The 25,150-nt window shown below is 42.4% G+C and overlaps 2 protein-coding genes and 1 long non-coding RNA gene across 5 annotated transcripts in view; all 3 read right to left on the bottom strand.

The window, feature by feature from the left end:
- The window catches only part of LOC146712926 (butyrophilin-like protein 2), a 62,466-nt gene that overhangs the window by 26,903 nt on the left and 10,413 nt on the right, over nt 1-25,150 (bottom strand). For 2 of the 3 annotated variants that reach the window (XM_085445161.1, XM_085445151.1), the window contains exon 5: nt 24,498-24,836. In XM_085445161.1, the coding sequence (XP_085301287.1) occupies nt 24,498-24,836 (339 nt within the window). Of the gene's footprint in view, nt 1-16,142; nt 17,329-24,497; nt 24,837-25,150 lie in introns of those variants that run through there. The other variant, XM_085445170.1, reaches the window with a different exon arrangement.
- LOC146712928 (paraneoplastic antigen Ma3 homolog) lies at nt 12,768-14,915 on the bottom strand. Its single transcript, XM_085445202.1, has one exon. The coding sequence runs from the start codon at nt 14,871-14,873 to the stop codon at nt 13,284-13,286; it is 1,590 nt and encodes a 529-aa protein (XP_085301328.1). The 5' UTR covers nt 14,874-14,915; the 3' UTR covers nt 12,768-13,283.
- Nucleotides 15,083-16,094, bottom strand: LOC146712929 (uncharacterized). The gene is made up of 3 exons (XR_014917447.1): nt 15,920-16,094; nt 15,784-15,845; nt 15,083-15,513 (listed from the first exon to the last, which is right to left on the bottom strand). It is a non-coding gene; the product is annotated as an uncharacterized LOC146712929 (long non-coding RNA).

Genomic DNA, 25,150 nt, shown 5'->3' on the forward strand with positions numbered 1-25,150 from the left:
TAGTCAGGATGAGATGCTGCTGTGATCGCTCACAATTTACCTGTGAGACCTTTGTAAATATTGTCTTTGTTTCTGGAGGAAACACCTTTAGTCTGTTTGTATTTGGAGTGCAGATCTGGGCGTCCATCACTTTAACCTGCACACGTTTAGTTATTGAGTGTAGTTGATGTTTGGCAGCATTTTATAAGTGACAGTTCATGAACGGTGAAGGAACAGAGGACGCCTGACCATCCTACCTGTGTCAGTAAGAAGACTTTCATCACAACTTCACAACTTAACACAACTGAAACCTGAATCCAGTGTTGCATAGTTTACTAACAGTGTGTGCTGACACTGAAGTTAGCAGTTTGTTTCCTAAGAGCTGCTGGGACAAACCACAGTGAGCGGCTACAGAGTTTAGTTAAGGTGGTTCTAACATGTGACCTGTTGAATTATTTACAGGGATTTATTTTTCATTTAAAGCATCATTTGTGAAGTTTTTATGAAGTTTACTTCTTTTATGTTCTTTGTGTAACGTTTAGATTTTCTTCTCTGGTGTTTTAACTCTTCAGGTTTCCTGTAACAGAGATGTAAACCACCGTTTTCTGATGCTGCTGCTCTGTGACATAAACACGGCCACTTTATTAGGCACACCTTGCTGGCTGCAGGTTATAACCCCTGCTGGAAACATCCCACAGATTTGGATCCTTATTGCCATGACAGCACCACACAGCTGCTCCAGATGCTGCAGGATGCTGGTCAGGGCTCTAACAGTGAAACTTTACTGAAAGTAAGAAACCTGAGAGGAAATAAACTTTGACTTTAGTAAGCTGAGCTCTGAAGCTGTGATGGAGCTCAGTCGGTGTGAAGGCGGCTGCTGTGTAACAAACGTTTGTCTGAGGTGCTGCGACTGATCGTGGTCATGTTTATTTAAAGAAGTCGGTGATGAAGCAGGCTGTGCAGTCCGAGCTCTTCATCAGTTAACAGTCCTCCAGAGCTGCTGCAGGGAGCTGACTGTCCTCCAGGTGGCGCTAAGTGAACAAAGTCCAAAGAAATAAACTTGGACTGTTTTTTGAAGCCTAAATAAAATGTGAATAAACTTTATAGATACATTTGAAACCAGCTACTCTGTGACTTTACACACTCACACAGTAACAGAGCTGATTCCTGATTGGAGCAGCACAGAGTTAGACTTCTTTTCTGGCTGTGGATTGGTTCGTCAGGATTTCCCCCTTTACAGGTTTAAAAACAATCTCTGTTTCTACATTTTTTGACCTCCTTCTTGTGTCTAAAGTTGAAGCAGCACCAGCCTCCTCTGATCCTCATGTTGTAGCTCTGTGTGTCCAGCAGGGGGCAGAACACCTCCAAACTGTGCCAGCAGCTCTCACTGTGAGCTCAGACGTTTGTGGACACTCAGTTTGTTTGAACATAGTAAATAATCAGAGCTTCTCACACTGTTTATGGGGACACCACCTGCCCGAGGGTGTACTGTGTCAGAGAGGTGGTGTATGGTGCTGGGTGTAGTCTCTCTGCTGGTTCACAGTTTTTACTGAGGAGCTGTGTTCATGTCAGGAAGGTTTCGTCTGATCACTGTGGTGCAGTTTGGTTTACTCTGTTTCTGAGTGTTTGTAGGATCAGTCTCTGCAGGTCACCTGATACCTGGCAGTGAAGTGTTTATGAATCAGCTCCGTCAGATTTAATCCAACAGAATAGCATGTAAAACACTCCAGGGCTTTTACTCTGAAACTTTCTCCAGAGCTGTCTGGAGTTTTCTTACATTAAAATATTCTGGGATTACCAGACTGTCCACATCATGTGTCCTACCAAAACTTTCATCCACAAATATACCCTGACATTAAACCCAAATAGATCTGAGAGCGAGTCATTAGTATCAGTACTGTGTGTGTGTGTGTGTGTGTGTGTGTGTGTGTGTGTGTGTGTGTGTGTGTGAGAGAGATATTCAGGTAACTTACTGGGTTACTGCACATGCTCACACCTTTTCAGCACAACAGGTGCAGTTTGGTGTTTTACTGCCTCCTGCTGGAACAATGATGGCAGCTCTCAAGACTTTATTGGTTATTGTCATTTCGTGTTACACAGCCTGAAACGAAATACTGTTCCTCAGCAGCCTCTACAGTGCAATAACCAATATATTTTAAAAAGAATAAATACAGTTTAAAGGGAATAAGTTTAAAAAAGAGCAGCAAAAAAGGCATAAATAGCTTAAAATCTAAGTTCTAAAAAAACCTCCAGTTTTTATTAATATTTTATTATTTATCAAATTATTATAAACTAAAAATATTTTTTACGTGATAAACGACTTCAGTGCTTCGTCCATGACCTCCTGAAGGTAAAGGGCCCAAAGAGCCAATCAGCAGCTCTGAAACAGGAAATATGACTCATGGAGAAGTTCACAACAGTTTCAGCTGCCAGTTGTACTCATCACCATGGAGACTGTCTCCATGGTGGAGGCAGAGTGACAGTGTTGTAGATGCTGCATTTTGAAGCCTCAGTGTTTATGTTGTGCCCTTAAACAGGGGAAATAGTGAGGAGAGGTGAAAGAGCGGCACAGACACGCAGCTCTCACTCTCACTCGTCTGTATTGAGTGAAGGAGGAAGCGCGCGAACCCACCTACTGGAGCCCTGAGGCATTAACAATGGATCGACGCACAATCAACCCAGGCAAAACTTTCACTACTTATCTCCCTCTATATTCCCACTGCATATTCTATTCGAAAACAGTCAAAGCAACAAATAAAACATTAATAAGGGCATGACATGAAATGTAAGGAACAGAGATGTACAACTTCAAAACTAATCAAATTTATGATCCACCACACGTGACTGCTCAGACCTAACACACTATGTGACACTCACACCTTGTGGTATGTAAATTGTATATTACCATAATAAAATACAAAATAACCATCTGTTCTCCTGGAGAAGGTATAATTTAATCAAACCGTGCAATTTACTGGCCCTGTGTGCATAAATGGTATCTTTGTTGTGTTGTGTTTTTGATTGTAGATACCTTATATTCTAATATTTTTATTTGCCACCCTCAGATTTGACTGTCCTGAAGCAACATGTGGAAGAGCCCTCCTCTCCAAGTCTAACAGATACATTGTCTGTCTCAACCACCAGCAGTCAGAGCAGTGACACAAGTGATGCCGGACTTCAAATGGTTCAGCCTCTATTGGACAGCATACATGCAAGAAATGTAGATACAGTACTTAATTGACTTATACTTGACTCTTTAGTTGACATTACTTGAAAAAGCTTAAACACGAAGATAAAACAGATTAGAGAAAAATAATTTAATATAGTATTTCATGTAGTTTGCTCTGCAACTGTAGTGTGTAATAAGACTTGCTCTCTCTCTCTCTCTCTGTTTTTGTTATGCATGTTAACCATGAAACGTGTTTCCATGATCAGTGTCCTGCTATTCAGGTAAATGAAACCACTTCTAAGAAGATACTGGTCCTAGGAAGGGAGAAAGTAAGACATTTCAAATGTTTTGATGCCCAAATGTCATATGGGTGTGATTCACAATTTTATGTTCTGTGAGAGAGTTGCATTACTTAATTTGTTGGCTTGATGGAGACTTTACAGAGTCTTCCTCACGTTAACACTGCATTACAAGAAGTGCTTATTCTGTAGTCATTTTTTTCCTTTAATTCTGTTTTTCTTTCTTTTCGCCCAATGTTAGGCCTTTCTGACCTCAACTGTTTAGCTGCCAATAATGGTGGATATTATGCTTACACAGAATGTATGTTAATCCATGCAGCATTCATATTTGAATATGTTATTTTTGATAAATAAAATCCATACATTCATAATAATCAGAATTGTGTTTTTGTAGTAATTTGCACCTAAAACCTAAAACTTTTTTCAATTGATGAGTAACACTACAAAAGAGTTAATATCAAACTTAACTCTAGTTATGAGTTAAATTTTACTCTATATGGTAGTAGAAATTTCACTCCGTGAGAGTTTAGTTTTAACTCCTATAAAGAGTTGAAAAATCAACTCCCGGAAAAGAGTTACTCTAACTCTGCACTAGAGTTCATTCGATGGTCACGCATGTACGCTCAAATGTAGTTAATCTGAACTCCCTGAGAGTTTATTCCAAAGACCAGAATTTGCTGTGTAGCACAAACCCTGTGCCTTGCTTTATGAAGGAACCAGTTATGAGACAAACTGACTCACTCAGTTCGAGCAGCAACATAACACTGCGAATTTCAGTAAAAGACTGTCGGCTCTTTCCAAAGTTCTCCTTTCTGTATTTCACTGCTTCCTAGAAAGAATTTCTGGGGAATCTACTCTCCATCCATTGTTTCAGACTGCTGACAAAGTAGATCGTAAACCTCCTTACGGTCAATGTTGCTGCCGTTTCTTTGATTAGGGTTTTTAAACGCAATCCGTTCTGCTGTGCTACATCTAAGACCGTCATTGCACCTCTGCGCTTTGCATTATTTGATGCATGTGGAGGTTTCTGCTACCATGGGATGGCTACATCTTTTATTTCTGTATCTGCTCCTTGTGGAAAACATATTTTGGATTTTCTTATTGTCCAGATGATCAATTATGTCTGTGCACTCAGTCTTACGTTCGTCATTGATGTTAACCAGCTCAAAGTAGCCCAGGGTCATCGGTGAAGCGACCGTCTCTTTCAGAACCTCGGCCGCAGTTAGTCCCTTCTCCCACAAAGATACTTGAACTGCTTTAAAGCGTCATTAAAAAAAAACAACTTCTCTCTTTTTTGGCATTTAGTCCCCCCTTTGTACCGATGTAAAAGACAGAATAGTAATCTCTCACCTTAACCATCTTCTTATATTTATTGAAAGGCCTCCGTGCAAGGTTGAACACAGTTAGTGTTGCATGTGCCATCTGAACTGGATTTCAGTCTGAACTGATGTCCGTGTTGGTCCTGCAGAAAATCCGAGTTGGAAAAGGTAGAAGTTTTTCATGTTGCATAAACAAAATGTATTTCATTTTGTTCATAGTCTATTTAAAGCCATGATCCTTTTCTTATCACTTTCACTGGAGTGGGTAAAATGAGTCTGCAAAGTTAAAAAAAGAGATTTACATTTATTGTTTATTACTTTTATTGGACATCATCCGATCCCATTTATACACATTTAGGATGTACAATAGATGAGAATGACATGGTCAGCTGAAACTAAAAATTCAGCTGAAACCAGGCCAAGAAGATGAAAATTCTGTTGAAAATGGGTGAAGAAGCAGAACAATGCTACTGAAAAGTTGTAAATAAGCAGAACCTTGCGCAGAAAAGAGGTCACAAAGCTGAAGTTTCTGCTGACAACAGCTGAAGAAGCTGAAATTTTGCTGAAAAGGGGTGAAGAAGCTGAAATTTGTGTTGAAAAGACTTTTAAAAAAGTTTAACTGCAAACTGAAAAAGAAATGTTGCCATCAGCGGGACTTAAAACCCAGGCCTCCCACTCTGAGAATGGCTGCTCATCTCACTGAGCTAAGACACAGCTCACCATGCAAGAAAAATCAGTGATCACACTTGTCATGTGGTCCATTAATTTCAATGGGCCAAAAAATTGCAAAAAAGCCCAATATCTCAAAAGGTATAACTGTTATGATCACCAAAATATACTGCAGTCTTGCGTAAAGATGAAGTGACTTCGTACAGCCCCGATTTGCAGACGCTGTGCGCAGAGGTTCAGGAGCAGAAGTCCCATTGTACCAGGGCAGACCCGACGATGTTTACATGAACACGCTTTTTAGCATTTCTCAATTGACCACTTTTGACACATGGTTGCTGCACCCACTGGGAGATGGATTATGAGTTTCTGAGAATTTCAGAGATCCTTTGTGTTAAGTCTAATTGTTGAATGTTATCATTATGCTTCTTAAATTTGTAAGGTCTGAGTTCAATCTATAGGATCAAGACATTCCTTTGTCTCTGACCACTGTGCTGGGAGAGGCTTTTATTGCAGATACATCCTATCTGGAAAATCTGTTTCTGGTGATGTTGCTTCCTGCTTATATGACCCTTTTGGTCAGCAGGAGGTCACACACACACACACACACACACACACACATGCATACAGATGTTTACACACACACACACACATAGTGCCTTGTCTTAGAACCATTTGGGGGGTTTTACGTGGGAGGTGCTGTGATGTGTATTGTGTGTATTGTGCTAGCAAGTAAAAGATGTTCATCTTGTTTTTGTCGTTAACAAGAATACGTTTCTAAACCAGCAGGGCTTGTGGAAACACAGGCCCAACTCTTACAGATGAAGGTCATGTGAAGGTAGGTGTAAAGCATCTGATTTACTGTTGGCTGGTTTCATCTGTGAAAAAACAGCATATGAAATGAATTCAAGAGAAGCTGTCAGGCTTTATCTTTATCCTCACAAAGAGGAAGTGTACTCAGTTACTCTCCTCTACTCTGATTTCTTGTAATTTACAGGAAGTTGCTGAATACCTGATGTGTTCATGCAGTCAGTGACTCTTGGCTTTATTCTAAAACTGTCATTCTCACTAATCCAGTCAAGTTTTTGTCGAAGATTGTTTGACAGATAGGAGATGGAGGCTAAACTCAGTATTCTGGGGATAAAATTAAACTCAAGAGCAGCTTTAATACTCCAGTGATCGGTCTGTCCGCACAGCAGATACAGGTTCATAATTTTATCAACACATCCATCCACAGATGTAAATCCAGAGCAGCCATGTTTACCCACAGCATTATATTACAGAGGAAGATGTATATTAGTTGCTCAAAGGCACTTCAAAAATAGAGGTTTGTCTGTGATTGCAGGGACAAAAACAATGAAAAAAACGCATTCAACAGGTATATGTGTAAATCTTTATTCAATTCAATTCAATTTTATTCATATATCACCAAATCACAACAAAAGTCACCTCAAGGGCTTTATTAGCCCTTACATTCTGCTCATATTTCATTCATTCACAGAAAGAATTCTGATAGGTTTGTAGCTTAAACCTATTCGCTGGAGCGTTGAAGGTTCATTAATATATGACGTATACATACACACAAAGAGTACCTTACCTGTGTGTGTGTGTGTGTGTGTGTGTGTGTGTGTGTGTGGGGGGGGGGGGGGGGGGGGGGGTCAGTGTGTGTCCCCATAAACAACTTCCCTAAACCTGCTGGTCTGGAAGTCCAGCAGTTCATCTAAACAAAAGGCACTTAGCCTAAAACACACATAGATACGTTTATCCTACCATAAAACAATAAGAGAAGGAACGACCTCTCCCATGCTCCCAGGATGTGGGTGTGAATGCCAGAACACTCTGGAATGCACACAAAGTTTTTGCAGACTATTAAGGATCAAACCTCTACCACCATGACATTGATTATAAAACTCTAAGCATATATGAGTAGATATTTCTAAGCATAAATGACAATCCACTATATAAACCTGACAAATTCCCTCATTATCATTGTCTTTAAAAAAATGCCCTTTCCTTTGCAGAGATATAACAGTGTTCATAAAGGCACAGTGGATACATGAACCAAATGTAGCAAGTACATAAGCTAAAATAATTTAAGTTGGTTATGAATAGTTGGGCTAATTCAGAAGATATCAGATTCGGCTCTAGGAGGTGAGTGAAGTACAATAAACGTACAACCACAAATATTGTGATTACAAATGTTATTTATAGTGAAAACAAAGTGCAACTACCAAACACCAATATTTACAAAATCTGCAGACAAGGAAAAAATAAAACAATTCAAGCTTGTAAAATATCCGCTGCACGGCAGTGCAGGAACCTCGTCCAACCTCTGGCAACAATGTCCATAAAGTTTATTTCATGAGTGATATAAGTCCAACGCGTATGACAGTCTAGACAGGTTGAAATTTGAAGTAGGATGATCAGCACTAAGATTCCAAAGCTGAAATCTCAGAAGTGAGATTTAGGGGACTAAACCAAGAGGGGAGAGTGTAGGCCGCAGCAGCCTCCTACCAGACCGCAGGAAGTTGTAGCTGGGGTTCTGGCTCGTTGGGCCTAGCTCGCCATCCAAAGTAGTGGTGTCGCTGTGGTCTCTCCAGGGCACCACTAGCCTGCACTATAATCACAAAACCACTATTAGCAAAATTCATCTAAACTTCCCAAGCTAGCTTTAGTTCCAGTGTACACAAAATCCATGAGAAAATACAACAAATACATATCCAACCATTGTAATGAATTAAAACAAATGACAATCTCAAATAACAAAACTACAGCCACATAAAGTGAGAGCAGTAGTAATGCAGTAAGCCTCAGCCATCCCATCAGCTAATAGCACTGGCATACTGATACAGGTTACAAATACAAACAAACATTCAGACTCACTCACCATTCACTACGTGCGATGTCACATACGAGCCCCACGCATCTACCCACGGCGGTATCAAAATACTGTTGAACGCAATCCACAATTAATTCAAAACAAGTCAAGATAGTAAACAGCGAAAAGCGCTCGCCCCACGTACCTGTTGCTTCCATCCGCTAACGCCTCTCCCCCGCGTCTTTTCGAGACGACAACCCGGAAGGCATATATCGGTGCCTCGCGAATGTGATTGGTCACAACAGGCATGTGCAGACACGCGCCATGACGCGTCGCGATGCCTTCACGGACACGCTCCGGTTGGAATTTAAGATTCCAATTTAGTTATAGACACAGTTCTTTTATTTTTTATGTGGGTTACATCCTCCCCGCCTTAACCATGCACGTCCCGTCGCATGTTAAACGCTAGACAACGTGAACAGACGAAGGACGGCTAGCATTATGGCCCAATGCATCGGAAAGACTATGCAACATCGTTTGGACAACGGAAACCAGAGGATTACCACGAGTGAAATAGTGAAGTCGATCAGGTGGTGCTCTTTGTCGTTGTGAACGTCTTAGCCCATCACCTATGTCAGTGTCCTGCTCAATAACACTAGACTCTGCAGGAGAATCTTCAACAGCAACGACAGGAATGTCGACAAGTATGTCTCCATTTCCAAGTAAATTTTCAGGTAAGCTATTTCTATCTTCAGGGTGACTTTCAATAAGTTCAAGCAAAATGTCTTCCACATCAGAGTCAGATTGCCCACCACCAGACTCCACTGCTGGAGGAAGAACACTGGACACAGAGGCTGGTTCTCCTTGCACTTCCACTTCAACTGAAGGATCCAAAATCAGTGGTCCTAGGCTCCCACCGTCAGATGAATCTGGAAAATGATTCTGTTTTTCCACAGTGAAGTGCAACGTTGGAGGATTAACATACAATGAAACCAAGCTTCCTGTGTCCTCATCCTCAACCAGAGGTTCTGTGAGGGAATTTAAATCCGGGTTCCGCTGCCGAGTTCTTGGCCTGTGCAGAAGCGATTGCTCTGGTGATTCCAAGTTAACCTCACTGCTCGTGAGGAGGCCGCATGGAAGGAGGAGGTCGCGGTGAAGGGTCCGCATAGGTCCATCGCTGTTCTCAGGTTTTACCTTGTAGACCGGGAGGTCCCCAGCCCGATGGACAACCACATAAACTTCTTCCTCCCATTTATCTGAAAGTTTATGCTTCCCTCGAAGGCGGACATTCCTCACAAGCACACGATCACCTGGTTCCAATGCTGATGATATCACACGATTGTCAAAGCGTTTCTTATTTCGGTCGGCAGCCTTTGTAGCGTTACTGGAGGCAATACTGAAACTTTCCTCCAATCTCGATTTGAGTGACTTAATGTACTGTGAGTGACTCTTTTGCTGGGATTCCCGCAGTGGCAGATTGAACGCCAGGTCCACAGGTAGACGAGGTGTTCTACCGAACATGAGTTCGTAAGGAGTAAACCCTGTAACCTCGTTCCTGGTACAATTATAGGCGTGAACCAGCGGTTTCACATGCTCTTTCCACCTTGTTTTTTGTTTTGTCTCCAAGGTCCCCAACATTGCCAGCAACGTCCTGTTAAATCGCTCCACTGGATTTCCCCTCGGATGGTAAGGGGTTGTACGGCTCTTCTGAATGCCTGCAAACTCACACAATTCTTTTACTAGTCTTGACTCAAAATCTTGCCCTTGGTCGGTATGAATTCGCTCAGGAATGCCATAATAAATGATATAATTCTCCCATAAACACTTCGCCACAGTTCTTGCCTTTTGATTGGGTGTTGGAATGGCAACAGCGAATTTAGTGAAATGGTCAGTCAGGACTAAGATATCACGAGTGCCACTAGTGTCAGGCTCAAGAGCAAGAAAATCCATACACAAAAGCTCAAGGGGTCGAGATGTTTTTATGCTGACAAGTGGAGCAGCTTTTTCCGGCAGGGCTTTTCGGCGCACACAGCGGCCACAAGTCTTAATCTTCTGCTCAACATCCTTTGCCATTTTAGGCCAGTAGAATCTCGTACGGACAAGGTCAAGTGTACGTTCAATCCCCATATGGCCCATATCCTCATGGAGGCTTTTCAGGACTGATGGCCGCAACTCCTCTGGAAGGACAAGCTGATATAAAAGGTCTCCATTGTCCCGTCTCCTCCTGTACAGGACTCCATCCACCAGCTCCAACCTGGACCATTCTCTGAGCAGGAACGGAAGTTCAGGGAGCTCAGCTCTAGCTGTTGGTGGAACCCTGTTCCCCGTCTCAAGCTGGTGAATAAGCTCTCGAATGCAGGGATCTGAGTGTTGTTTCTCTTTGATGTTAAGAGTAGAAACGACAGGCAGCTGATGACAGTCCTCGGAACAGTAACTGTCAGGGATGGTATCCATTTGAACTGACAAAGACTCGACAAGTGTGAAGCCAACCTCACCGCAGTCACCCGGCCGTGTGGCTCTGACCAAATGACTTTGGCAGATTGCTCTCACAGTCTCTTCTGGAAGGACATCAGAATCAGCTGTGTGTTGAGAAATGAACTGACGAATGAGTTCATGGTCATTAGAAACTTCATCACTGGAGCAGGAGTAAGGTCGCCGCGAAAGCGCATCAGCGTCACAATTCTGTTTGCCAGCTCTGTACAGAAGTTTAAAGGAGTACGTTGACAATGCAGCCAACCAACGGTGTCCAGTAGCGTCCAGTTTAGCTGTTGTCAAAACGTAGGTCAGTGGATTACTGTCCGTCACCACTGTAAAATCTGCCCCGTACAGGTAATCTTGGAATTTCTCGGTCACACTCCACTTAAGGGCGAGGAATTCCAGCTTGTGGGCTGCATAACGGCTCTCACTCTGCGACAATCCGCGGCTAGCATAAGCTATGACCCGGAGTTTCTCCTCTTGCTCTTGATACAACACTGCTCCAAGTCCGGTCACACTCGCATCGGTGTGCAGAATGTATGAACGAGACGGGTCTGCAAACCCAAGAACCGGAGCAGTTGTAAGCTTCTCAATCAAGGTTTCAAATGCAACTTGACATTTGGTATCCCACCTCTCCCCGAAGGGTTGGTTTGGCCTGTAGGTGGGTATCTTGTGAGCTTTCAGAGTCTTTGATCTTTGAACTGGAGAATATCCACGAGTCAGGTCATTGAGAGGTTTGGCAATGACGGAATAGTCTTTTATAAACCGGCGGTAATAACCAGCGAAACCCAGAAAAGATCTTAATTGTTTCAGAGTCTGGGGAACCGGCCATGTCTTGATGGTCTCTATCTTCTCAGGATCTGTTTGAACTCCTTCCTCAGAGACAATATGACCCAAGTACTTTACAGACTTTTGGAAGAATCGACATTTCTCCGGTGCCAGTTTCAGCCCATATTCCTTCAACCGGTTCAGGACTCTCAGCAGCCTTCGTTCGTGTTCCTCAAGAGTGTCCGAATAGATGATTAAGTCATCCAGGAAAACGAGCACTTCCTTTAGGTGAAGGTCCCCCATGCATCGCTCCATCAAGCGCTGAAAGGTGCTTGGGGAGTTGGTAACACCTTGAGGCATTTGGTTAAACTCCCAGAACCCAAGAGGAGTCACAAAAGCAGTCTTTGCCTTGTCTTCCTCCTCCATCTGGATCTGGTAGTAACCGGACTTCAGGTCGAGCACTGAAAACCACTTAGAACCAGTGAGTGCTGAAAAGGATTCCTCCAAATTAGGTAAGGGGTATGCATCCTTGATGGTTTGAAGGTTTAGTTTCCGGTAGTCTATGCACAGCCGGACCTCACCGTTCTTCTTTCTGACCACCACGATAGGCGAAGCAAAAGGAGACGATGATTCCCTTATAATGCCGGCTTCCAGGAGCTCACGCAGGTGACGGCGGACAGCTTCGAAATCTTGTGGATGGATTGGCCGGGCACGTTGCTTGAATGGTGTATTGTCATGGAGTGGAATATGATGTTTGACAGCTGATGTACATCCAAAATCCAAGTCATGATGCGAAAAGACCTCCGAGATGTCATTCAGCTTGCCTATGACTCGCATCCTCCATTCAGGTGACAGTGGAGAATCACCAAAATCAAAGTTCAGGCTGGTGGTAGTGTTCCTGACTGGAAGATGGGTCACGCGATGTTCAGACAAGATGCAGTGGTAGGTTTCCAAATCCGCAATGACACTGTGAGGTGGAATGAAGGTATCTTGCTCCAACTCATTTGTAATAACCACAGGAACCTTGTATGGAGAAAGAGCTGGGAAGTTGATGAGACAACTGCTGACACACAACCCCCCAGGTAAGGTGGAAGCAGGATGCTGTAGGAGAACACTCTGGCTAAACAACGGGGTGGAAACTTTGGCAGAGCCCTGGATGACAATAGTGCGGCCGGCCGGAACACGCACTGGAGCTTTGCTTAGTAGCCTCACATTCCCAATGCTGCCATTCTCCTTCTGCTTGTGTGACAGCTGTAGTGTTTTCAACACCGCTCTGTACCCATGAGTGCTAGGCTGATAGCTCGGATGCTGGTTAAGATGCTGTTCATACAGGGGTTCCAGGGTGTTCATCCCAATTAGCACAGTAGCGGGGACGTCAGGGTGTACGTCCGGAACAACTAGAGCCAATGTTGTTACTTCATATTCTTCACCAACAAAATCTCTGGGGAACTTGACGGAAACCTCAATGTATCCAAGATATGGAATGGTTTGACCCGCAGCACCTTCCACCTGGAGAAGATCATGGAGTGGTTGAATTTGTTGGTCATGAAGATGATTGTTGTAAAAGGATACAGGTATTGTAGTAACCTGTGATCCTGTATCAAGCAGGCATTTCTGTGGATGGCCTGCTAGGGTCACCTCTGTTGTGCATCTTGACCCAACTAACCCATGAGGTAACATTGTAGTTGCCTTCGGACAAGTGTGTAGGTCTACACAGTGAACAATTTCCTCCTTTGCGGGACAATGTGGGTCCTGCACAGTTCCTGTACGTCCCATTACAGAAACTGTATCTAGTTTAAATGTCCAGTTGATGAATTCCGCTTCTGCCATTTTGGTTTCTTTTCACTGAACTGTTTGCGTTTTGCATTGACCAATGCGGGATTGGGTCTGTTCTCACACTGTGGTCTAATGTGTCCATCTTCCCCACACCTGAAACAGAACCCAGGCTTGGGGTTAGATGATATATTCCCCTGTGTATCCGTTCTTTGCTTCGGGTGCTGCTTTGGAACAGGAGTACAGGACTGGTGAGACTGGGAGGCAGTTAAGGCGGCAAGTTGCTTTTGTATCTCCGCCATCTGCTGGGTGAGAGTGGACAACGCAGCACAGACCCCCTTTTCTTCTTCTACTGCGAACTGAGCTTGAGCTGCAACTCTGTGTCTTGGTGTTCCCAAATGTTGCTTCATCCTCAGAGTTTTGCTAGCTTCTCTGTCTTCTTCAGTTCTTAATAGGAGTAACAGTTCTGCAAAAGAGGGTGGGTTGGATTTTCTCTGCTTCAGCTGGAGCTCAGAGATAAGGTTACTATCCCAACATCCCCTACAGAATTGGCTGAGCAGGTGCCTGTTCACTTCACCCTGCTTGACCCCTCCCCGCTTAACAGCTAAACTCAGGGCCACCTGAAGTCGCTGTAAGTAGCCGGATGGCTTCTCACCCGAGTTCTGCAGCGTGTCCATGAACTTCGCATAAAGTTCTTCCCCGTCCTGTACAATTCCATAAGCAGAATCAAGATGTTGAATATAAGTCTCTGCTGGTAGGTCGGGGTTAAGGTGCTTGATTATGTCCGCTGCAGGTGGTAAAAGACTATCAAGGATGTGTCTGGATCTTCGCAGTTCTGAAATGGCTGGATCCTTTAAGATGAGATCCACTCCAGAGCGCCATGTATCATAGTCCACCTCATGCTGTGGGTGTGGTAGTCTCCCAGAAAACATGCGCAGCTTATGGGATGAGCGTATGTTTACATCTTCGCTCTTTACTATATGCTCCACAACATACCTCTGTACTTCAGGTGGATTCAACTCAGCCGCAGACATACTGATAGAATGTCCTTCTGTTGTTGTAGGATGTAGGGCAGCTGAAGAAGTGACAGGGCTAGCCATGTTGTGGGTTTGTCGATCCGGAGTGGCAGCCATTTTGTGTTCAGATGCGGCAGTGCATTCCTGCTTGAGCCCTTCTGGTTTTCCTGGGCGCAGTTCTGAAACAGCTCCATTTATTTGGGTCATTAGTTCTTGGAGAACTTCAGCAAAATCCTGACCAGACAGTTTTGCTACTTGTTTTAAGTCAGCTAAATAAGTCTTAGTCTTTGTGCACCCGACAGTAGCCGCATAGATTTTAGACAAGCTTTTTATATGATATTCATTATTTAAGGGCTTAAATGTATACGGCAGAATCGGACCCAATAAATCAAAAGCAGACCCCGTTTTAAACTCAACAACGAGCATATTATTAAACTCAGAACCGGGTGAGTTTATTGGCACGGAGCGTTCAATAGCACCATACTGGAGAAGAAAATCTTCAACCTCCTCAACCTCATATGCGGGGACGCCACTGACCAACACCGCGTTTGGTATTTTAACACCTAATGACTCCAACAAGTCCATGTTCATAGTAATATGGTGAGATAGTGAGACTGAATGTACACAACAATATTATACTTGACATAACCTCCTGGCTGGCTCGCCACTAATTTGTCTTATGTAGCAAGTACATAAGCTAAAATAATTTAAGTTGGTTATGAATAGTTGGGCTAATTCAGAAGATATCAGATTCGGCTCTAGGAGGTGAGTGAAGTACAATAAACGTACAACCACAAATATTGTGATTACAAATGTTATTTATAGTGAAAACAAAGTGCAACTACCAAACACCAATATTTACAAAATCTGCAGACAAGGAAAAAATAAAACAATTCAAGCTTGTAAAATATCCGCTGCACGGCAGTGCAGGAACCTCGTCCAACCTCTGGCAACAATGTCCATAAAGTTTATTTCATGAGTGATATAAGTCCAACGCGTATGACAGTCTAGACAGGTTGAAATTTGAAGTAGGATGATCAGCACTAAGATTCCAAAGCTGAAATCTCAGAAGTGAGATTTAGGGGACTAAACCAAGAGGGGAGAGTGTAGGCCGCAGCAGCCTCCTACCAGACCGCAGGAAGTTGTAGCTGGGGTTCTGGCTCGTTGGGCCTAGCTCGCCATCCAAAGTAGTGGTGTCGCTGTGGTCTCTCCAGGGCACCACTAGCCTGCACTATAATCACAAAACCACTATTAGCAAAATTCATCTAAACTTCCCAAGCTAGCTTTAGTTCCAGTGTACACAAAATCCATGAGAAAATACAACAAATACATATCCAACCATTGTAATGAATTAAAACAAATGACAATCTCAAATAACAAAACTACAGCCACATAAAGTGAGAGCAGTAGTAATGCAGTAAGCCTCAGCCATCCCATCAGCTAATAGCACTGGCATACTGATACAGGTTACAAATACAAACAAACATTCAGACTCACTCACCATTCACTACGTGCGATGTCACATACGAGCCCCACGCATCTACCCACGGCGGTATCAAAATACTGTTGAACGCAATCCACAATTAATTCAAAACAAGTCAAGATAGTAAACAGCGAAAAGCGCTCGCCCCACGTACCTGTTGCTTCCATCCGCTAACGCCTCTCCCCCGCGTCTTTTCGAGACGACAACCCGGAAGGCATATATCGGTGCCTCGCGAATGTGATTGGTCACAACAGGCATGTGCAGACACGCGCCATGACGCGTCGCGATGCCTTCACGGACACGCTCCGGTTGGAATTTAAGATTCCAATTTAGTTATAGACACAGTTCTTTTATTTTTTATGTGGGTTACACAAACAACACAGAAAACACCAAGAGGCTGTTTAAAGAAGACCACAGAGAGAGGAGTAAAAAAGTCGAGCAGGGTGGAGCACTTCAGTCATGTAGGTGGAGGCTTCACACCGTCAGGCCATAAAAATAAGATCCATGATTTGAACTGAACCTGAAACAGTCAGTGCAGAAGCTTTAACAGTGGAGTGATGTTTGGAGTTAGAGCTTTGGTCAGACCAGACAACAGAGCATCAGTTCATCAAACTGGCTGCTGATTAAAAATGGTCCTTACTGCTGTAATGATTAATGCCACACTGTTGTTCTTTCATGTGTTAGTGTAATGTACTCATGTGTTTATGTGAGTGTCACTGACCAAGTTCTGTATGAACCACACATTCAAACATTTGCAAATATGTGATATCTTGATAAACCGAGCAGATATTTGAACTTTCCACAGCTACATTCTCGCCTGAAAATATGTTAAAAGTTTATTTTGTGACCCAGAAAGAGTAATAAGAGTAATATTAAAAACTTAGTAGCCACCAACATTGTTGAAAACTGGAATTGGCTGGGCCGCGCTATGAATTCTGGGATACGGTGGGCCACGAAGGACACACCCGACCCATCCTTCAAATTCGGGGAAAAGGAGAAGAGATTTGTCAGCTGCATTCGGAGAAGTCTACGAATTTGGAAAGCCTTCAGCACGTCGCTGTGACATAATCGGCCTACAAATGCAGCCTCAAGAGGATGCAGCCCATGAATTTGGACACCCCTATAACAGTTTGTAAAACCTCTTAAGTCTGATGAGATGGATTTACAAACTAAAAAAATGTCAGGCAAAGAGAAGATTTTTTTTATACAAAGTACTTAAGGAGGAAAAAGTCACATGAAGCTAATAAACAATCACACCAACATAAAAGAATTAATTTGCCTAACCTAAACCAACACAAAAACACTCACTGATCCTGACATTAGAGCTCACAAAAATTCATGTATGTTTGTAACACAGTTTGACTTTGTGTCAGTAAATCTCATGAACAGCCTGAAGATGAATAAACTGTAGTTCAGAGTCACTGACAGCACAGACACACACTGTTGGTCTGAGTGTGAGCATGATGATCATCAGAGATGTCTGCTGGATGTTCAGGAAAGTTCATTGGTGTCTGTCCTTAGATCGTCTGACTCACAGTTCATTTCTGTCTCCTCCTGTCTGACCTGCAGGTGAGAAACAGGTGTGAGGTGTCAGCTGTCAGTGAAGAACAGAACAGAATCCATCCCCTTTTCTAGTTCAGGAGATTAGGTTAAAAAAAAATAATTGACAACATGTATGAAGTGAGAAAATGTTCATGCTGGTGGATTTTTCTGCTGTCTGACCCAAACTGCAGTCTGCAATCTTGTTTTCACCATAAAAAGATAAAAAAAATATATAAAAAAAACCCCACCTACCCATAGCAAGCAGGTCTGGCCCTGATGCGGTATCAAGCTGGCACTTCTGACTGACTGGTGTCATGGCAGAGTGTATGTGCGCCAGGTCTGGCAATGAGGCACTATTTATGTGATGGCATGCCATATCTGGCCCGATCATAGTTTTGTGTATGTGGCCCAGGCCCATAGAAAACAGGCCTGGCTGGGATCCAGCATCAAGCTGGCAAAGCACGTACAAACTCCAAAACACATTTCTAGCGTTAACTGAACTTCCAAAACAGAGCTACCTAGATCACTTAAATTACACAATTGAAAGCATGTATTGTGTGTGTATTTATACACAAGCACTCATGTATATTCAAATAAGTAACTAAATAACTAGGTAACAAAAGCTCAACACTGCGCCTAGCGTCCTGGAGCACTTCTGTTTGTGATTTGTACGTGTTTTGAGTTTTTATGTGCTTCTGAGTTTTAATGTGTTTTGGAGTTTTTACGTGCTTCGGGGTTTGTACGTGCTTTGTCTCTAGCAGCCACCGTAAATATACTTTGATTTATTCACTCCACATAAAATGTAATAAATATATCATATAATACAAAAACCAACTATTCACATTTCAACTTTTAACTTTAAATTTTCAGTTTTTTCTTTTTAAACAAATTTAAAGTGAAACAACACAAAACACTGCAAACCACAACACAATTAAACATAATTTATAATATGAAAACAAAAAGATGCACATTCTCTGTCATATGGACCTGCATGAATAAACTTTCTGAATCCTTTATCATCCGCAACTGAAAATAGTTGTGGATGATTACTATACCTTTCTAATGTGATGTTGTTGTCCCTGGCTCTCTTTCTCTCTCTCTCCCTCCCGCTCTGTTCCTGTGCTACTTGAGTGTAACTACTGCCCCTCCCCCCTCTGCCCAGCGCAAAGCACAAGGCTCGCATATGGAGTGAAGCGGAAAAAAAGTGCGAGAGAAAGGGTGAGAGAAAGAAGAAATAAAAAACCATGGCTCCCAATAAGGAGCCGGCTCGCGTCGTTCACTTCAAAGACCCGGCTCTAAGAGCCGTTTCGTTCACAACCGACACATCACTATCATTGAAACATGCCTGAGACTTTTGGAAGGTCAAATCCTCAAATTTCTGAAAATGTGTTTGTTTATTATGAGGCTGGAACATCTGAACCTTTGATTCAGTGACAACAGCTCTGTCACACCAAACAAACTACACTGTTTACATAATTTACAATGTTTATATATGAAGCACTTCAAATACTAGGATAATAATACTAAAAGTGCAAACTGAAAGAGGATTCTTTTAACACCTCAGTGAGCTCAGTGTGATTGTGTCATTAACCCTGATAATTATTGAATTAATTATCTTTAATTTCCTAATACAGTTGTTACACAGGCAAACTGGGGTTTGTCAGTGTACAAAGCTCAGCTCGTATGTTCTCAACCATGAATGAATTAATTTTAACCAAAATCCAGAGGAGATGATGATGTAAGAGAACAACAATTTATCACAGCTGGTCCAGATGTGTCAGGGATCACTGATGATTTCAGCATGAGAGGTTCAAATTTATAATGTGATCAGTCTCCTCCAAAGTTTGTAGAACGATCCAGGCAGTGATTCTGGAATTTGGAAACTGCTTACAGATTAGTCACTCTGCTCAGCTGGTCTCAGGAACATTACAGCAAGAGGGCAGAAACTAGAGCTGGGTGATATAAATTTTTTCATATCACGATATGTTTTTTTCATTTCAGGCGATAACGATATATATCACGATATAAGCCAAATAACTATATTTGTAAGATTTAAATGTGCCGTTGCTCACAAGTAAAATGTGAAATAATCAGCAGCTTGTTTGGATTTAAATATTTATTTCTCATAATAAGTTTAACAGGGTAGATGTACTTAAGGAACATGAGACTTTTTCAGATAAATAAAGGCAAATATTGCAAACTACACAAAAGGCAGCCGCTAAAGCGTTTAAGTTTCAAAATAGAACAAACAAAACAGACTACTAAATTGTCAATACCACTTAGAAACAAAATATTAATTCTAAAAATAAATCTTAGTTTGTTTTACAGAAGAACAGACTGTTACGGTCGCTGACCTCTAGTGGCTCTCCCTCTGTAGAGGAGTGTCTTTTCTCCTTTTCTTGTGTTGCAGGTCTGCCTCATGAGCCACAGCTGAGGTGTGTTCGTCAGCCACGGCATATAGTCTGCCATCCTAAACTGCCACACCCCTGCCACTTCCCCCATTTTTGCCGGAGCTGTGAGCTGTTGTGTTTTGGGCAGCGGGCCTTAGTGTGTATGTGTGTGAGACCTTAAACTCTGTGGAACTTTGGTTTTCTTTCTTTCATTGTAAGCAAAGGTTGTGCGATTGTGTTATTGTGTTAATTAGTTCATTGTTGTGGAAGCAGGTAGGGGTTCTCTGCCATTTTAGTTTCAACTGTTTTCTCCTGTTTTTGGTTAGACAGGGAACTCAGCCATTGTATCTTGTTTTGGTTAGTGAGTACTTGGTTTGATTTCTAGCTAAAGGGGGTGTTTTGTTTGTTTTGGCCTTGGAGACCCTGAAGAAAAGAGCTTCCCTGTGTTTATTTTTACTGTAGTAGTTTTGGGCAATAAATCATGTTTAATGACATCTATTCTCCAGTAGTTCATGTGTTCTCTTTTACTTTGTGTTACCCCTCACCCCAGTCAACACTTCATTTGTAAGTGGGGCGTAACACAGACAAAATTGACTCACTTTTGTCAATATCAAATAAACTGAGAACTAAAAGGAAATTCTCAATCTCTCCTTGTTGTATAGCTTAGCTTTTCAAACAGTTTTAACAGTTACTTTAGTCTGACAAAAGCCGAATGACGAATTAGCGCTTCCAGTCAGAGATGAGCATGCTTGTTCTGTTTATTGTATTTCCAGACTTGCTTTCGGTACAATTTACAGTGCACGCTACTCTGTTTTTTGTCAGACTTGAAAAAGCCGAAATACCTTCACACTACAGAACTTCTATGGCTCTTCCGTTCGACAATCTCATTGGAACCATCATCTGTTTTCTCTTCGGTAACCTTCGGTCACGCTCTCGGTTGATTTTTCTCTAGTCGGCACACTCATTTCCTCCATTACCCGGGCGGCACGGCGGCTGGCTGCTTCCCAAACAAATACACATGTGCGGCTTGGCACTTGTGCTGTACGTAACAAGTCACGTGACGTGACGCTGCGACTGTGATTGGTTTGGCTCTGCGCTAGTTAATTTGGATTGGCTGTTTTTTTTTTTTGTTTTTTTTTTTTAAGAGGACAAGAGAGATGAGGCCTATCACAATAGTTTAACTTTTCTATCGAGAAAACGTTATTTCGCAATACATATCGTTATCGTTCTATCACGCAGCTCTAGCAGAAACACAGCTACAGTATTTTGCCTTGATTTAAACATGGCAGACTGACAGCAGCCGTTCTCTCTCTGTAACAGCAACACCTGAAACATGCAGGGAGGACTGAGTCTGCTCAACTACACATGGTTTAAATTCTAAGGTTAAAGCTATCAGGACATAATGTAAGTAAATTAATTAATAAAAAATGAGCTCAGTGTGGAGCCTCACACTCTCACAGATGAGGATGGTTAACACCGATTCCAGAGCGAGTAAGACTGTGCTAAAGAAAACTGATGGAGGCCATCTAAGTGGATGGATGCTTGACTTCAAGCAGTCAGTGATACGGCCCTAGCAGGACCTCCTGAAACTACTATTGTGTGGGTGTGGTGTTCTCTCTTTGCCTCCTACTCTCTTGCTCCGCCCCTCTGTCTCTCTCTCGCTCTTCTCTCTCCCCAGGACACAGCTGCTGCTCATTGGCCTCATTTACCACCTGGGCCCAGTCAGCAATCACCTCTCTGAGGTCATATAAGCTGGGAATGAACTGGATGACAGAGGGTGGTTTTCTCTGGTGTCGCCACTTTGTGTTCTAGGTGTGTGATTGTTCTGCCTGAGTTGTGGAAGCAGTAAAGCTAGCTGCTGCTAGTGACAGGGTGATCTTGTGGGGCCCTGGAAGTATCTCCTCATGGTGTGGAGTTTTTTGTTGTTGCGACCTTTTTCCTAGTGTTATTGGTAAAACAGCGTTGCCGACTCTTTATGTTAAGTTTATCTATAATAAAAACTTATTTACTAAACACCTCTGTCTGTTCTCCTTTCATTCTGTTCTGGACCCATTTGTTACCAGTCCGCACACACCCCCTTGACCTTCATCGTGGGGACGTAACAGTCAGTCAGACAGTTAATCCTTCAACTCTTATTTTAAAGTTTAGTCTAAATTTGATCAGATGAAGTGTGAGGTTGTGAAGATGTCTCTGACTGCATTGAGAGATGTGTCTGTTGACTTACAAGCTTTGTTCCTCTTGGACTCCTACTATGAAGGGGAAGAAGCGAAAGGAAGGGTATGAGCAGATATGTATGTGTGTTCAGCAATGAAGTCTAATAAAGTGAAGCTAAACTTGCTTAAAGCCATATGAAAGCTCGAAGAATGAAGTTATGATCTAGGCACGAGTCACAGAGCTCAAAAAAGATAAGCAAGCACTCGCTGTTGTTTGGCGCTCTCTGGGAGGACAAGAGCGACGGAATTACCGTTGGATGATTTGAACAAGGACACTGGTATTAACACAATACTCTTATTCTTTATTCAACCAGATAACGAGACACCCCACTGTAAACATGACAAACTATAACATAGACTTTGAACAATGATACAGTGGTATGTGCAAATACGAGATGGATTCTAGGTGGGATGTAAGGAACATGAAAACTAATGGTATGTTGAAACAACCTTTTTTTTTATCACTGACAAGAAAGTGCAAGTACATCAGGATCGCTAAAATCAGCATATGCAGCCTATAAATGTAAAGCCTTCAAGAGCTATGGAAAAAGATTCACCCCCCTGATGATAAGGAAAGGGATCTGCTCAGGTCTAAGATTGGTCAAATTCTTTGGGTGGACAGACCAGATGGAATGTTTAATGCCAGCAGCTTGGCATCAGCTATAAAAACTGCAACTGTGCAGACTTTGCATGAAGCAAACTTTATAGTGTGAAAACTGAAATGAACAAAGGTTGCTTTGAATTTTCAGTATCTAGGAAGTGACACTGCTTTGAAGCTGATTGTGTTCAGTGATTCCTCATTCAGAAATCTGTCAGATGGAGGCACACAGGGAAGAGATCGCATCATCTCAGTGGGGAACAGTGGAAGATTCTCACTGCTGGCATGGCAGTCAAAGAGAGTCAAGAGGGTTGTACACAATATACTGACCGGTGAAACACTTGCCATGTCACGTGGTATTGAAAATGCCATTTTCCTATCAACGCTACACTCTGAACTCACCACTGTTAATGTAAAACATCCAACACTTATAACCTGTGTCACTGATAATCACTCACTTGTTGATGCACTCAAGTCTACAAAATCAGTCACTGAAAAAATAGTGCGTTTTGAGATAAGCAGCATGAAAGAACTTATCCAGACTCAAAAGGTGGAGCGAGTCCTTTGATGCAACACAAAAGAGTAACTAGCAGAATGCCTTACAAACAAGGAGTTGCTGCTTTCAGGTTACATACGGCACTTAAAGAAGGACAAGGGAAATTTGGTTAAGACAAACAGTTTAAAATATCTGTATCTCATATTTCGGCTCTGTGCAGGCAGGAGAGGACCCAAACGCAAACTCACGGGAAACAGGATATAAACTCAAAAGCACTGCTTTATTGCAGACTCAAGGAAAAGATACAAAACTAAACGATACTGGGAAAACACAAACAAAACTTCACAGTGAGGCACACAAGGGACCACACTGCATGTGGGACAACGCGATATAGAACAAAGGGAGACTCTGACATAAATACACAGAAGGTAATGAAGGAAGTGGAAGCACACGGGGAACACAGCTGGGGACAATTACACATGACATCGCAGGGAGGACACGAAAATGAAAATGCTGACACCAGGACGCAGACTTTAAACATAACACAGAGAGAGGCAGAGAGAGAACATGACGGAAAGAGGAAAACAAAGAACACAAGGAGTATGAACAAAGCACAATAACTCACACCACTATATACAAGGTCACACAGAGGGAGACAAGGGGGATAAAGACACGAGGGGAAATCCAGTAAATTAACCTGAACAACTAAGAACCCATAGAATAACAAATGAACTTAACAAGACAGGAACACAGGAAAACTAAGAACGCTGGATCCGATGACCCAGGATCATGACACTGTATTGTTGTAATGGTATTACTATTTTTCATGCCACAATTTATGTTGCCACTGTTACAGTGTATTCATGTCAAAAGGAAAAGGACGGGGAGTGGAGAAAAACAAAGCTTCACTTATAAGCTTTAAATTTTCTTTTAAGAGAGTCAATTCTTTTGACTTGTAAGCTTTGTTGCACTTGGACTCTTACTGTAATGAGGAAGAAGCAAAAGGAAATGCACGAGCAGATGTTTATGTGTGTGCAGCAACAGAGTCTAATAAAATGAAGTGAAACTAGCTTAAAGTCTGTTTCATCACTGAGTAACAGTGTCTGTTCAGCTGCTCGCTCTGATCCAACCTTTGGTCTCTAAGAAGAGGCTTCAGGGAGACGTTTGCTACGTTGGACTGTAGGACCATCAGAAATGTGTGCAGTAACAAAACAGGCAGCACTGAAAGCAGCTCTAAGTGTTTGTGTTGTTCAATGATTTGTGCACAACAACAACAATGGGACCTCTCTCATCCATCAGTCACCATGTGGACATTTTTCTGACACACTTTGAAGCTGATGGACGTTTTGTGTCTGCACTAAGTACGTTTTCACCAGCTGGAGAAACATCTGTCTACCTCTGACATCCACCAGCTCATCCATACAACAAACACACATCAACAACCAGGAAGCAGCTTCACCTCTGATCACACACACTCAACTCTACTCACTCACCTGGAGGATCAACAACAGTCAGGTAGATGATGCTGATGAGTTTCCATGAGTTTGTTTCTGCCATGAAAACACCACAATTGTATGTTTCAGTGTCATTAATCATCACATCCTTCAGAATCAGAGACACGTCTCCATCCTTCATCTGTCTGTCCTTCAGATCCACCCGGTTCTTAAAAGATGGATGCTGGTTGTCTGGAACAAAGTGATGATCTTGGTACAAAAGCAAATATTCTTTCTTCAGGTCATCTCTGTTCCAGTGCACAGCTAAGATGTTGTTGTGTGGAGCTCGACATGTCAGAGTGACGTCCTGTCCAGACTCAGCTGTGATGTTTTTCTGATCTGAAAGAGGAAACAACACAGAGCAGAGAGGTTAAAGGTCAAAGTACAATTATGATCAGAATGATTGACTTTAAATATTTTGTTTATTTCTTCTTACATTTGAGTTTTTAGTCATGTTGGACTTAATGAACCTCTGAACATCCAGCAGGTCACCAGTGACCCACTGAGGGGGAATTTTAGCTTCATGCTAAACATGCAAAGTGTCAGAAACTACAAGATGTTAGCTTCCACAGAACAACAACATGTGCTGATAATAAGTGACCATAATGTGTGAGAGAAAGCAGCCTCTCATTATAAGACACTGTGAGTCTCTG

Source organism: Copadichromis virginalis, linkage group LG3, assembly GCF_057382275.1.
Source record: "Copadichromis virginalis isolate Kocher_CV1m ecotype Utaka linkage group LG3, C_Virginalis_male_GT1.1, whole genome shotgun sequence".
NCBI classification, from domain to species: domain Eukaryota; kingdom Metazoa; phylum Chordata; class Actinopteri; order Cichliformes; family Cichlidae; genus Copadichromis; species Copadichromis virginalis.

What these genes read in the sequence shown, in the direction of transcription:
- LOC146712928 (XM_085445202.1), bottom strand. Translation starts at nt 14,873, where the DNA reads ATGAACATGGACTTGTTGGAGTCATTAGGTGTTAAAATACCAAACGCG.